The sequence below is a fragment of the Tursiops truncatus genome, chromosome 11, assembly GCF_011762595.2.
Source record: "Tursiops truncatus isolate mTurTru1 chromosome 11, mTurTru1.mat.Y, whole genome shotgun sequence".
NCBI classification, from domain to species: Eukaryota; Metazoa; Chordata; class Mammalia; order Artiodactyla; family Delphinidae; genus Tursiops; species Tursiops truncatus.
This window is the reverse complement of record NC_047044.1, coordinates 89,516,328-89,531,329: the sequence shown is the minus strand read 5'-3', so window position 1 is coordinate 89,531,329 and position 15,002 is coordinate 89,516,328. Positions and strand designations below refer to the sequence as shown.

Below are 15,002 nucleotides of genomic sequence, written 5' to 3'. Positions count from 1 at the left end.
GGAATTTTTGCTCAAGCACAGATTACTTCTAGTTTTTGGCTAGAACATAATAATAGTGATGATGATGATGATGATGATAATGATATTAATAAGAATGAAAACTCTCTGAGAGATAGATCCAGAGTCAGAAAGCTTATGTTTAAATCTCACTATTTAGCTGTATGACTTTGGACAAGTTAAGTAAGCTCTCTTTACTTTTATTTAAAATCTGCAAGACGGGGTTAATAGAACCTACGTTAGGAGGCTGTTGTGGAAATTACCTGAGCAATGAAAAAATCTCATACTACTACTTATACTACTTACTGAACACTTACCATACATACTACATGGTAAGTGTTCAGTGAGTGTTACCTTTTGTTAGACACTACTGATGATGAGGAATATAATGTTACATGTTACAAATGGACAGTTTCATTTCATGTGATTCAAAATCTTTTGCAGAAGCAGGGTTAAAAGAGATTTGGATAATCTATTACCTGCATGCCTCTTGCTCCCATCTTTCTTTGTACTGTGTCCATTAAATTTGGTATAGTTAACGACGACCGCCTTGCCAATAAAGCCAAAATATTCTGCAATATGCTCCGCTATGCCAATTTCGTGAGTATTCAGCTCCTCAGCCCAGAACACCCATTGTGTAAAAAGTGCCATGAATTCCAGTTCACTTTTGATTGCAATGATCTGAACCAAGCACGAAACCTACTTGATCCAAGATGATCTGGGCTTTACAGTGTTGTGCGTTACGTGATCTGCACGCTGAAAACAGGAGTATCTTTGAATTTCCTTTTCAGAAAACAGAATTCTTTTAATTAACATTTAAAAAAATTTCAGTATGTGTAATTGTTAACACCTGCTGTGTGTTGCCAACAGATGTTTCTTACTTACCTAAGGGAACTGTTATAATTATTCTATAAGCTTAGTGAAATGGCATTTACCAAGATAGTTGGGAAACTTTTGTTGGTGACTTTGCATCTAATACTTGGCATTTCTCATAATCTTGTCCCCTATCACTGCCAGTCCCCACACCTCCTCCCCAACCTGGCCCACCAAAGGCAAAAAAGTCCTTCTGGGAGGGTACCAAAATGTTTCAAAACTGGTCATGCATATTTTAGTCTTTGTGAAAAGTTCCTGAAATTATGTGTATTCTAGAACATTGGAAATTTTACTTTTGTTTAGCAGCTAATCCTTCTAATGTTTAACATGGAAATCTTACATCTTGATTATAAATGTAAAAAGTATACTTTTTAGAAAGGTAATACCCTTCCAATAGCTTGACTTCAAAAGAAGCTACAGCAAAAATGAGATTTTTCTTGATTTTTTCCCTGACCATTGATAAGGTTTTATAAGCAGCAGATATTCAGAATTCTTCATTTATGATACTAATCACACAATTACCTACAGGCACATGTTAAATATGACACTGGTTTCGGCCAAATAATGGGCGAACTGCAAACAATGAATAAAGAGCGGCAGCTCCATTTATAACGGCTGTTTCAACAGAGCGCTACTGTAATCACAGCGATCTGAGGGTGACTCATTAATTAATTGATGTTCTTTTTTATCATGTGCTATTGAGTTAATGAGTAACTTGTGTGAGATAATTCTCTGAATACATTGATTACTTGAGATATTTTCTGGGGCTTTCATACCAATGACACGCCGAATCGGTGGAAGACGGTATTTGCTTTTGTGTGCTTGTTATTCGTAGGTTTGAGCTGAGTACAAACCAGTGCGAAGACTTCCTAAAGTTATCTGACACGCAAAGTATCCTAGGTCGGCCTCACAAGGAGGCTGAGTGCTCAGGGCAAGGCCTGTCACATAGTAGGTACTTAATAAATGTCATGTGAAATAATAGCTGTTTTAAAATTTTGCTTCCTATTACCTTACATTGCATTAAAATCACATGTAGGAAATATCTGTAATGGCATTTTAAAGAAAAAGTAATAATCAAAGGGCTTTTGCCAAAATTGTATTCTGCGTTAATGGCCTATTACAATAAACACGTACCTTGTTTCTGCAGCTTAGTTAAGTGAACACTAAATATGTTTGGCCAGTATCATTTCTATGAAATTGTTTAAGTGACTATCCAGAGAGTGGTTTGCCTAAAGTGATAGTTAAAAAGAAATCACTTGCGTAGGGTGTGTTTTACTACAGATGTAATTTTTAGCACCCTGGTTCAGTGGAGGAACAACATTCTTCCTGAAAATGTAGGATTTAGTTGAGTTTTTTGTTTTAATTCATTATGCAGGAACCAGGAAATTGGAAATTTAGTCTGACAAGAGCAACACGGTTGCTTTCAGAAAGATCCCTTAAAATTTGTATAAATGTACAAAATTATACCCAGCAATTGCTACCTTCATTTTTGACAGTTTTGTTTTCCCCACAAAAGTAAATAGCAACAAACTACCTAGCTCAGAGATCCTAAATATAATATTTGGAGAATGCATTTGAGGTACTTTGTCTGCTTATGATTTACCTTTTGAAAGTAAATGTCCTTACACACTTTTCTTTTCCTTTTTCATAGTATGCTTTCCAGATATCATCTTAGATTTTGCCCATTAAGTGCAATCAAATAGTGTAATACCCCTTTTATTAAAAACATAAATCCGAATATTAAAGAAATGAATGAAAGAATCCAGCAGATATTTATTAAGCAAGATGAAAGTGAAATTACAAACACAGGTCAGCTTTTAAACTCAGCCAGCACTCTAGTGGAGTGGAAGTGCCTGGTCCTTCATCATAGGCAGCCTATATGAGATGCGTGTTGGAAAGGGAGCTTTCGCTGCTTGTGAAATCAATGCTCCATCGGAGATGTTCTACTGGAGGCTTCAGATAACAAGCTAAGTGACGTCAGGGCTACACAACACAAAGGGGAAAGTTGACAACAATTCAGGGACTTTGAGTAGTCAAGACAATTAGCTTAGTACTTCAGTCAAAAATGCTACTATTTATGGGCAATTAGCTGTAAAATGGCCTATTTCTGTCTTGTTCCACCATTTTATGGAGACTAAAGATAATCTAAGGAGATTAAGGCCTTAATCTTTAATCCAGGTGAGTAATTTTGTTTGTAGTAAAAAGCATAAGAATTAATTCCCAAAGGATTAAGCAAAAGACCTTGTTGGTCTTTGGGTGGCAGGGATAATTGAACAGCTTCAAGAAGCTGAGAGAAGTTTCTTCCCAATTTACAAGAATTTTGACATATTGATAAGCATATGCAAAACCATTTAAATCTAAAAAAGATGATGCAAAAAGATACTGACAATTACATTTTTACATCCACATGAATTTCAGACAACTCTTTTTTTTTTTTTTTTTTTTTTCAGACAACTCTTAATGGGGATTAGCAGGGATGTGTTAGGAAAACTACTTCTTACATATCTCCCCCACCTTCCTCCCATTTGTTCTGTTTTGCTTTTTTTTTGGTTTTGGCTATGCAAGTCTTTTCATGAAATAAATGTAAGGCTCAAAGGCTAAAATCATATCAATAGTTATTTTGTGGGCCTCCAACTGTTATTTTTGAAACTCTTTTTTGGAGGTATATCTCAAATTTGGAGGACATGTGACTTGAACACTCAACCATGAAGCATCTGTAAAAATACATATCGTTAACTTTTCACAGAACCGTTTTCTTAAAAATGAGAGGCAATGTCCAGATTCACATGCATGTTCATAGTAAAGCTTTGTTTGAAAACAACTCAAATCCACACCAGCATGTTTTTTCAGTTTAATATTTTGGCCCCAAACCAAGAATTCAGGTATCACATTTAATTTTTATCTGCAATGCATATTCGGCAGGACAAAGTATGTATGCAAGTAACACTGGGAAATATTGTTTCCTATACAAGTGATCAAGAAAAAAGAAAAGAAAAAAGAAAGCCCACAGCACTAAAAGTTGCTCTAGTAAAAATATGCTTCATTGTGCCTGTTGAGGAATCAGATCTGCTGAAAAGTAGTTTTGAGTACAGGGAACAGAAGCAATGAAGCAAAGTGTGAGCAACCCCAAAGAAGGGAACACAGTCGCAACTTTATTTCCTTAATTGTAATTGAAATAATCAGTCTCCAAAATTTCTGTTTCTAGAAAGCTTTCTTTTTTATCAGCTATCATGTAGATAAGGGAATAATCTTTCACCTTTAAAAAATGGAATGACAGATTTCAGCCCAAGTGTGATAAATTCTGAGCGGGTAATTACTTAGAGAAAGCAATGAGAGTAAGACACATCAAACTTTTAAAGTGTTCACTTTTGAACATTAAAATAAGTGGCAGGTAAATACAGAAAAATATATAATCACCAGTTCTCAGCTTTTTATCAATCCCTTTGTTTCTCTTCTTCTAGAAGATTCTGTGAGCACTATGTTGCTCTGATCAAAAGTGACTTCACTCCTCAAATATGATCATAGATTCAACGTGCATTATCATGGTTTCAGTAGATTCGCATTCAAAACCTTTTGGTGCCAGAAATGTATCAAATCATAAAGTTATTATACGCTTACCTCTTATGGAGAGATCTGGGCAAAATTTGCACAAGAAATTTATCATTTTAAAATTATCTCATAATTGTGGTAACACTTTTTTAAAGTAACCCTTTGGAAAATTTTTACATGATACCCAAAGGCACTAGCTCACATAAGCGGTGAATGGCTGAAGGAAACAAAACAAAGCCATTTACTAGGTAAAGAGCACACACAAAAAAAGGGTATTAAAAGGATAACTGTTAAGCTTTAAAGTTATTCTAAAAATGGCACTTTTCACGTTGGTAAAAAATGAAAGTGCTTTAAGATGAAATTTTTATGCATTTTTTTAAAGCTGATCTTTAACCCCCTGAAAATAGGGGGTGATAATGAGAACACTGATAGACTCTAAATCATTGTGGCAATAAGTGGATGTTGCTAAAATGCTTTGTGTGTCCTTCTTTTTCAGTATTTTTAATGTTGATAGACTTGCTTTATATGTGTATCATTAGTGAGATTTGCTCTTCAATTCTTTACTAGAAAGTTACAGCTCATTTAAAATAGCTGGTAGATACAGAAAGCATAAATATACCGTAAGTTTAAACACTGATTGTACTAAATGCAACAATACAAAGAAGCAAACAGAACACAAATGGTAACACAATAAAACTGTATTACATTTGTGCTTCAAATATTACAATACATTATATACAATAGTCCAAAATAAACATCTCATGCCAAGTGACACAAAAAAACAAATAGCAAGCAAAAAAATCCAGCAATATGTACATTACTTTTTTCTTTTATAATAAACATTCAACTCTGAACTGGGGCAATTTCACTACATACAGATGCAGTCCGCCTTTTATTCCATATAACCATCCTGCTTTCCTATATCTACGCTATTCAGTTGGTTCCTGTGTCAATTCTTATATACACGTGGAGCAAAAAAGATAAAAGAATGGAGTGCTTTGTATTCTTAATGGGGTGATGTTGATAGATCAGCGAACCTGGGGTGCATAACCTTCTTTCATTAAACCTTCCTCGTAGTCCGTCTGGCAAAGGATCATGTTATTCTTTAGGAAAAATTTGTCTCCAACACAAAATCTGAAAATATTTACAAAAATATAATGGTTAAGATGACTTCACTCAGATCTATAGGTTTGAAGATTTCTTTTCCTAATCATCATTTCATTATTTCAATTTATGGTAATTCCCTGAGTTTGAAAGTTTGGCTTAGAAAGTTGCCTTGTTGTCAAAATTAAACCATTCTGGTCATTTAAGGAAATGCTACACACAAAATTTGAAATCCTACTTTTATATATAAAACTCATAAGAACATTGAGGAAAACACCTTGGGCAGCAAAGGTGATTTTTTTTTTTTTTACCATATTGGAAAGAAAAAAAGAACTGATCTATATTTACATTGATTAAAACAATGATAATAATATTTCACGGCAGTGATTATGGAAGCTTTCATCATTCCCCTTTTATCCATTTTATAAAAAAAGTAAAAGGCATTAAAATGAATCAAATGATTAGAAAATAGCCCATTTTAGAGCTTCTCACTTAAAGCTTCCTTTTACTCTGTTATTAAAATGTGATTAAATTCTCGTAATTTGGAAGTAATTGTTCTGAAGTGAAAGTTATTTTAGCATCAGACTCAGATGCTGGGCCATATTCCTTTGTCTGTGGCAAGTTCACCAACTATGAAGTAGTAAATGTATTTCTTAGAGTACTTCCAATTAAACCAAAAGGAGTAACCTGATGAACTTCTTAATATTGATGTGATAAATAAACTAGTTTCCAGTAGCTAATTATGTATTTTATTCTATAAAGCATCGTTTAATGTGCAAGATTGTAATGTTTTTAATAAGTCCTCTTTTTGTATAATTTCCCAGTGGTGACGCTTTGGACACAATTAAGGTCAGAAAAAATGCTTGTGCTGTTTCCGGTACATTTAACAATAAAGTAACTCTGGGGAGATTTGTATATATTTTTAATTGTAACAATTTAACCTTCAAACAGCAGTGTCTGGTAGAGTTGACCCAGTAAAACTACTTGTAATTATATAAGTCGACCTCACTGACCTTTGATAGTAGTCTCTCTTTATCAGATAGTCAATTTCAAATGATGTTCAAGCAGAAATCTTAGTGGATAGATTAAATTGTGTCATGAAAGCCACCCTTTAATGTTTTGTGAAGTTGAAGGTTTAAATGAGGAGCAGTTGGGCTGATTTACATTTGCAAAGATTGGAATGCTAGACAAACAGCGAACCTATTTATTTTCCAACTGGGTAGCTTTGGAAATTTATCCTTATTCTAGCTAAGTAGATAGAGGGGAAAATAGTGTAATAAAAAAAGTAGTTTGAAAAGAATTAGCTTTCCTCTTAAAGGAAGATTGGTCTGTTTATTTGTGGAATTTACTTTTTTTTCCCCAGGATTACTGCCTGCTGATGATGCTGATTGAAAGTACAGACTACGCCCTGATCTTGAAATCCTGCAGTTGTTTGTGGTCAAGGCTATTGGATACAATGAACATTCAAGTTTGGACTTTAAGTATATCTTCTTTTTATTAGTTGCAAACTATAAACTTGAAATATTGTGCTTAAAAAGTAGTGTTTGAATAAACCAGTTTTTGTAGATTATCCTGATCATTAAGATATGTTGAATAAAAGGAAATATTTCTTTTGTTTGGCAGGGGTAAGTAGCCAAATTAGATACTTATCTTTTATGTGAGATTATATAAAGTAGCATGCAGAATATATTTGATTACTGTTCAAATTTTTCACTTTATATTAATGTTGAAGTTAATTTGAACTAATAATAAAATATCCATCAAAAATAAATAATTTTAATAAAATACTCTCGTGTTCCAGCTGATGTTATTGAATCTTATTTTCCCCTAAAAACCGACTAAACTGGAAGTACTTTTTCAACTCCATACTGCCTAAAGTTTTGCTTTAATTTGTTAACAAGCCTCCAAATTCTATTTGCTATCAAATAAAAACGTGTTTTGTTTTGTTTTGTTTGTCATGTTGTGTCATGTCATCCTTACCTTCAGGGGCCTTGAAATTTAGGTAATTTCTATTTGTAGATTAATACAATCGGAGTAATTATAGTGAGAAAAGCACTGAGCCAAGAGCCTGGGGATTTGGTCCTGAGTCCTGTGGCTCTCACCTACTCAATGCAAGATATAGGGTGTATTTCATACTCTCTCTGAGTCAGTTCTCTGTGGGTAAGATAAAACAACTACATCACTGGATGGTAGGAATGTTAAAATAAGAAGTATATGAAAGGCAGAGAGACATTTGCAATGAATAGGGTTCAAATTCCAACCTTCCATTCACAATATTGAAAATGAAACTTCAGGATTTTTATCTTTAACATCAGTAAGTTCTGTAAGTTGGCAGTAAAGAGTAGAAATGTAATATGTAAAGCCTTCCCTCAATGTTTGGAATGTAGGTAATTAAAATAATCACCTTTTATAAATTACTTACCATGTGCTAAGGCTAAGCATGTATATACAGTGATCACATTTATTCCTTAAATCCAACTGAGAAAGCAAATATTAACATTGTCTTTTTCAGATGAAAAACCTAACACTTCCTCCCAGAATTTTAAAATCCTGCCCAAGGTTCCATAGCTAGAATGTGTATGGTAGAGGAAGGAAAAGCACCCTGGTCTCTTTGGATTCAAGATCCATGCTTTTACAATTCACAGTAGCCAAGACATGGAAACCTAACTGTGCTTTCACAGATGAATGGATAAAGAAGATGTGGTGCACACACACACACACACACACACATACACACAGTGGAATACTACTCAGCCACAAAAAGAATGGAATAATGCCATTTGCAGCAATATGGATGGATGTAGAGATTTCTTTTTAATTTTAATGTTTTGTTCATTATGGATTTTTTTGCATCAATTTTTTAATTAATTAATTTTGGCCATGCCGCATGGCTTGTGGGATCTTAGTTCCCTGACCAGGGATCAAACCTGTGCCCCCAGCAGAGGAAGCATGGAGTCTTAACCACTGGACTGCCAGGGAAGTCCCGAAAGATTTTCATACTAAGGGAAGTACGTCTAAAAGAGAAAGACAAATACCATATGATATCACTTACATGTGGAATCTAAAATGTGACACAAATGAACTTATCTACGAAACAGAAACAGATTCACAGACATAGAGAACAGATTTGTGGCTCCCAAGGAGGAGGGAGGGGTAGGGAGGGATGGATTGGGAGTTTGGGATTAGCAGGTGCAAACTATTATATATACAATGGATAAACAACAAGGTCCTACTGTATAGCACAGGGAAACATATTCAGTATCCTGTGATAAACCATAATGGAAAAGAATATAAGAAAGAATATATATATAGTATAACTGAATCACTCCGCTGTACAGCAGAAATCAACACATTGTAAATCAACTATACTTCAATTTAAAAAAAACAAATAAATGACTGAAAGCAATTAAAAAAAATCCATGCTTCTACCTGGAGGCTGTAAAGCATGAGGCTATGAAGTTACATAGGTTTTTTGTATTATTATTACTTCTTTACATAGCTTTTCAAAAGAGAACCTATTATTCAATGAGATGTTTGCAATATAAATGGAATTCATCTAAAATATTCCTACCTGAGATATGTTGATACTAATATGTTGTCAACTGGATAAAGTACCTTTTATGTGCATATCAATTTATACTTAAAAGTCAAAATGAAACAGAACATAGGTGAGGAATGTCACACACGTATAACTTAAACAAAACAGCTTTGAAAGCTATAGTTAAGAACAGATTATAATTGCTTTGCAATTAGGATTGATATCTTCCTTTAAAATGTCCTATACATAAACATGAAGAAATTAGAGGAATAGCAATGCAGATATCGGACACCTAACAAAATGATCTATAACTGTGATTTTGTAAGAAAGGCTAATTTCCAATGTTCTATAACCAGGTCCTGATGAGATTTAGCATTTCAGAAAAATATTATAAAAATAGTGATGGCCAGAGGATAACGTATGTATATATAGTAATAGGTCAGGCTAAAATTCTTGAAAATAAACTGATAATCTTCCTTATAAATTAATCTTAATCACTTGTGATATAGTCAGTTCAATTAATTCTGCCATCATTAAAAAATATGTTAAGGAATAAAAAGATGCCCAATCAGATTATTAAGCCACCTAATCTAAATGTTTTAGAGTTAATCATAGATTTAATTTCCAGATATTTTGGAATAACTCTAGTTGAATTCACACGGTCTTAGAGACTTGAAAAGTACGGACAATAATTAAGAAACCATCACTATCAAATACAGGGCTTAGAGTAGTTTTGAGCGGGTTATCAAATGCCTCTGCTAGGAAGCTTTCATTTGTGATATCCTCTTTAAGAATGAAAATGTTAACTTAGTCATCTTATTTCTCTAACATTAGTGACTGCCAATTATAATTAATTTCCATTTCCACATCACTTTAAAAAGAAAGGGGATCCATTCCATATTTCCAATGTCTCTATTGTTCTATTTAGCATCTTCAGTTACTAAAAGATGGAGATTTTGATACTGTACTGTGTTTTCAGTAAGAAGTGCAGGTTATATACTCATTGTACACCTGTGAACAAATTTACTGTCTTTTCCCAGTGACAGCCCAGTTGTCATCACACAATGCATTCCGAACAATCTTTTCTGTACCAAGTTTCACTACCCACACCACAAATCCTATTATCAATTATTTAGCATCCACCTTTTTTTAACTCCACTATATCTACTCCCATTTATACCCACTTTGTCAGAAAAGCAAATCTTCATCTCGAAACAGGTCAGGGTCCTCATACTGGTTCTGAATCCGGAGATTAAATCCAGACTGCCTGGGTTCAAATTTTGAATCTACCCTTTTCTATCTGTGTAATCTTGGGCAAGTTATTTAGATTTTCTATACTTCAGTTTCCTCACCTGTAAAATGAGGCTAATACTAGTACCTACTTCTGGGTTATTTTGAGTATTAAATGAGTTAGCACATGTAAAACAGAACAATGTCTGGTGTGTGATCAGCACTGTATAAAAATTTGCTCTCATGATTATTTGCTAACAATAATCTTCTCACCTTTGCTTAGCTATTCCTTAGCCAGGGATATTTCTCCCTTTTTTCCATCTATGTAAATTCTAAAAATTCTTTTTTTAAGGGACTATAGGAGTACGGGAGTAAGAGGTACAAACTATTAGGTATAAAATAAGCTATACGGCTATACTGTACAACACAGGGAACACAGCCAATGTTTTACAATAACTATAAATGGAGTAGAACCTTTGAAAGTTGTGGATATTGTACCCCTGTAACATATAATATTGTACAGCAACTATACTTCAATCAATCAATCAAAATTCTGTAGTTTCCATTCCCTCCATCAGTATTCCCTGACCCCGTCAACTTATTCTGATCTTTCCCAAAGCACTTATTTATTGGTGTATCATTTACTTTGGTATTTCAAATTTTCTCATGAATGTGTAACAGGTTTCCCACTCTGGGCAGCAGTGCTGAGGTAAATGAACATGAGTAAATTTTCTTTTGAACCCTCTGAAATACCACCGTAACCTGTACTACCACTTGAAGTGGGTGGGCCACAAATGTTGGTTAAGAAAGACTTATTCCAGAACTGAATAGCCTTAAAGAACAAAGATGCTTTTGATGAATAATTTAAATTTGGACTCATGTTGACTTTAGCTCACTGATTTCCTACCTTTACAATTTCCTCTCTCTACCCCATATTCCTCCACGTCCCTACAAAACTCCCTCTCTAATCTCTGAGCACACTGAGCCACTTTTCATTTCCGGAGCACATTACTTGCTTTCACACCTCCATGCCTTGCCTGCTTCTCCATCTGTCTGGAAAATCCTTTCCTCACTGCGCCCAGCCTTCTTCACTTCTTCCACGCCCCCACCAGACACACTTCCTATATCCTAACCAGTCCTAGAGAGTCCTTTAACACCCAGGACATCAACCCTTTGGTGCTTTCTTAAGACTTCAAGAAGCACAGACCTCTCTTCCCTCAGTATAGATCTGTTTAGCATTGATTACATTCTTCTCTTCTGTGAGTCTTTGATGTCATGTCTCTCCCTAAACTCTAGACACCCCTAAGAGAGAAACTGGATTTTATTCACCTCTGTTTCCACAGAGCCTAGCACAGTGCTTTTTTTCTTTAATGTTACACAGTTCTACATATTTGAGGCAATTTCATTACAAACAAGCATTTTTTCCCTTCTCTTATAAAACCATCATTTAGTTTCCTAGAATTTTCTAAGGCGGGGGGCTTACTCATCTTTAAGAAATTAACCTATTACTCAGAATTTTCCAATTCTGAATGAGATTCATGTTATCATACAAGATGTTCAAAATAACCTTTTTCAGGTCCTTTCAAAATAGATGAACTTTTAGATTTTAATTCAGGATTCACATTTTCAGCCTTACCCTTTTAAAAAGGACAGAGAAGATCACCCATCTTGAAAGTTCATTGTTACTACTATCTTTTTTAAACATTCAGAAATGCTTTAGAACTTAATGATATTGTGATTAAAAGTTAAGATGAAATGACTTGCTAAATAAAATTATAAGCATTTATAAAATCATAATTTCAGGGGTCAAGAAAGTTTGCTTAAGGGAAAGTGCCTGTAAATTACCTATTGGCCTTGTGTGTCACTTGAAAAGGTGCAATACTAAGACAATGATTTGGCTACTATGAGTAGAGGCTCCTGAGGCAGATGGCTTTATTGGAGAGATTTCCCAAGCAGACGCCAAAGGATAAGGAGAGTCTCCTATATTGAAAACTTCTGGATTCAGAGTAACAAAATTTGTCTGCTTTGCTTGACTGATGAAGATTAGCTGACTTCTTGCATTAAAGAAGTTTGTCTTGTAGAGATGGAAGTGACAAGACAATAACTAAGTGTTAATTGTGCATAACCAGCACTAAAGATATTCAGTCCCATTATGGCATGTAATAAATGAAGCGCACACAGAAATATATTAGGTACTTTAATAATGATACTAGAACAGTATTCTGCAGCAATAAGAAAGTGAACAGTTTTAGAGTCAAAATTTAGGAGTGTTTGTCTTACTTGACTGAGTTCCACTGAGGAGACAGACGTAATTGTGAATGCAACTTTTTATTTCAATGGTGAGATAAAATTGATATACGATTTGTAAATAGCATTAACAACCTACAATTACTTTGCATCATAATAGAATTCAGGCTGGGTTTAGCACTTGAATGATGTTTTAATTTTCTGTGTAGAACACGGATAAAATGGGTAAGCCTGCCCTAATAGAAAAATGGACAAAAGGAATAAACAGGCAGTTCCCTAATAGAAGAAATATCAAAGGGTCACTAGTAATCAAATAAATGCTAATTAAAAATGATAATGAGATACCATCTTTCATCCCTCAAGGTGACAAGGATTTCTTTTAAAATAATAATTCCCAGTGTTGGAATTTACGTGAGGGAATGCATTGTTTTTTCTTTTCTGGTGTAAGAATAATTGGTATAACTTTTCCAGAGAGCATTTTGGCAATGTATAATGTAAGCCTTTAAACTGTTATATGGTTTGTCTAATTAACTATGCTCCTGTGAATTTAGCCTGACACAGATTTGAGTATTTGTTTATAAAGTCCGCATTAGATTGATAATACTGATGCTATAAAAACTTGAAGAAACAACCTACACATCTTATGACAGAAGACTGATATATGATATCATATTTAATGATATATGAAGCTTTATGCATAAAACTGAACACAAGAAAGCTTGAAATGTCATAAAGGAATTTTTAAAGGCAGGGAAAAATGTACACTATATTAATGAAAATGTCCAAGTGACAAACATTAGGATTCTTCCTTGTCACTTTCCTTTAAGATGCTTAAATGTGGTTATAATATAAAGTATATGCTATATATCATTTGCCACATATGCATAGAAAAATGTATGGCTAGCCACATACCAAAATATTAAAATAACTTCTTTTAGAACAGTGAGACATGGGACAATGTTATTCTTTATCCCTTTCTATTTTCTAAATTTTCCTCTATAAGTATGTAATTGTTTATAAGTAGAAAAGCAGTAAATGTTATTGTTGCACAAAGATAACTCTATTGTTAGTAAATGCTATTAGTGGATGAAATGTGGTAAGTAAACAAAAATATTCTAAATTTACTACTAATATACCTTTAAAACATATACACATAGAGGCTCATGCATATTAATGAGTCTGCAAGGATGTGTGGACATTTGTGTTTTTGTATTCATATCCTTACAATAAAAAATATGTGCATTTGATAATTTACTTTTGGTTAAGTGTCACTACAGACTGAATCAACCTACTTTGATTCCAAATATCTATTGGGAAGACTCAAGATGTTGCAAGATGACTTCTTGAATTATTTCCTGGGCAAATTATACATTGTGAGGTATACAAGGCCAGATTCTGAACATCTACATTTAGCAGGAGATATCTTATGTAAAAACCAAGTTAGTGAAATATTATATGGTAAAAGTAAATTATGAATATCAAGGTAAAAGAACTAAATTTTGAGAACCTATTGTGTTCCTGGTACTTATAAATTCTTTCATTTAATTTTCAAAATCTGCAGGCTAGACGTTAGTGTCTCCATTTTAAGGATGTGCAAACCAAACTCAGAGAAATAGTGACTTACGCAAGACTGCACAGCTAGCATATGGTGGGGATGGAATCTGAATCCAGTTCTCACTGTAAACATCATACTCTTTCTACTACTCTATAGCGCCTCGTAAGAAGATACTGCATCTAACTGTAAAACGGCCAATTATAGTAACTGAGAACTTGACAAAACTAATATTTACTGAATATTTTCCATGTTCAGGTGTTTTCACACCTGTGCTGAATTTATTTTCATTAAAATCCATCAAGTGCAATAATTTTTGAAATGTATTTTAATGATATGTATATTTTAATACTCTAACATCCTCTGCATTTCTTACGTAAAACCGGTATGGTAGTATATAGCTCACACTAGAATTAAAAGTTATTATTTTTACTTTGGAAAAATGGAAGTCATAATACTTTGAGATGAGAGAGTTCTCTGAAATTGACTAATCCAGCTCCCTTATGTTATAAAGGAGGAAACTGAGGTCCAGAGAACTAAAATAGCTGATTTATCCTCACACATCTTGTCAGGGAGAGTCCAGACTGGAATTCACGTTTCTAGGTTCCCTGTGCAATACTCTTTCCATCGTCCAATGCTGCCTCTCTGATGCTGATAATTGTATCCAACCTCGCTCCCAAAGAGATTTGAAGCAACTTGAAAAGTACACATATAACAAGGTTAAAATTCAAGATAAGAAATCAAGAGATAGGGCAACTGTAAGTATGAAAAATAAGATGAATACACACTGCCTGCCACAAATTCCTGTGTATTTTCCTCAGTGTAAATTTGTTTGCTCACAGAAGTAGTACTAAAAGTAAACATACTTTAAACTTGCTTTTTAAAAGACAGAAAAACTATAAAGAATGAATA

At 33.9% G+C, this 15,002-nt stretch overlaps 2 protein-coding genes across 10 annotated transcripts in view; one reads left to right on the top strand and one right to left on the bottom strand.

The window, feature by feature from the left end:
* Positions 1 to 7,493, top strand: part of MGST1 (microsomal glutathione S-transferase 1) — a 161,477-nt gene extending 153,984 nt beyond the window's left edge. The window contains exon 3 of the mRNA XM_073788994.1: positions 6,887 to 7,493. The gene's annotated coding sequence lies outside the window, so the exon portion shown is untranslated. The remainder of the gene's footprint in view (positions 1 to 6,886) is intronic.
* The window catches only part of LMO3 (LIM domain only 3), a 60,197-nt gene continuing 47,395 nt past the window's right edge, over positions 2,201 to 15,002 (bottom strand). For 6 of the 9 annotated variants that reach the window (XM_073788995.1, XM_073788998.1, XM_073789000.1 and 3 more), the window contains 3 exons: positions 8,451 to 8,537; positions 5,457 to 5,553; positions 3,321 to 4,440 (listed from right to left, as the gene is read on the bottom strand). In XM_073788995.1, the coding sequence (XP_073645096.1) occupies positions 4,411 to 4,440; positions 5,457 to 5,553; positions 8,451 to 8,537 (214 nt within the window). In that variant the 3' untranslated portion in view covers positions 3,321 to 4,410. Of the gene's footprint in view, positions 2,854 to 3,320; positions 5,554 to 8,450; positions 8,538 to 15,002 lie in introns of those variants that run through there. The other 3 variants (XR_012324512.1, XM_073789001.1, XM_073789002.1) reach the window with 3 other exon arrangements.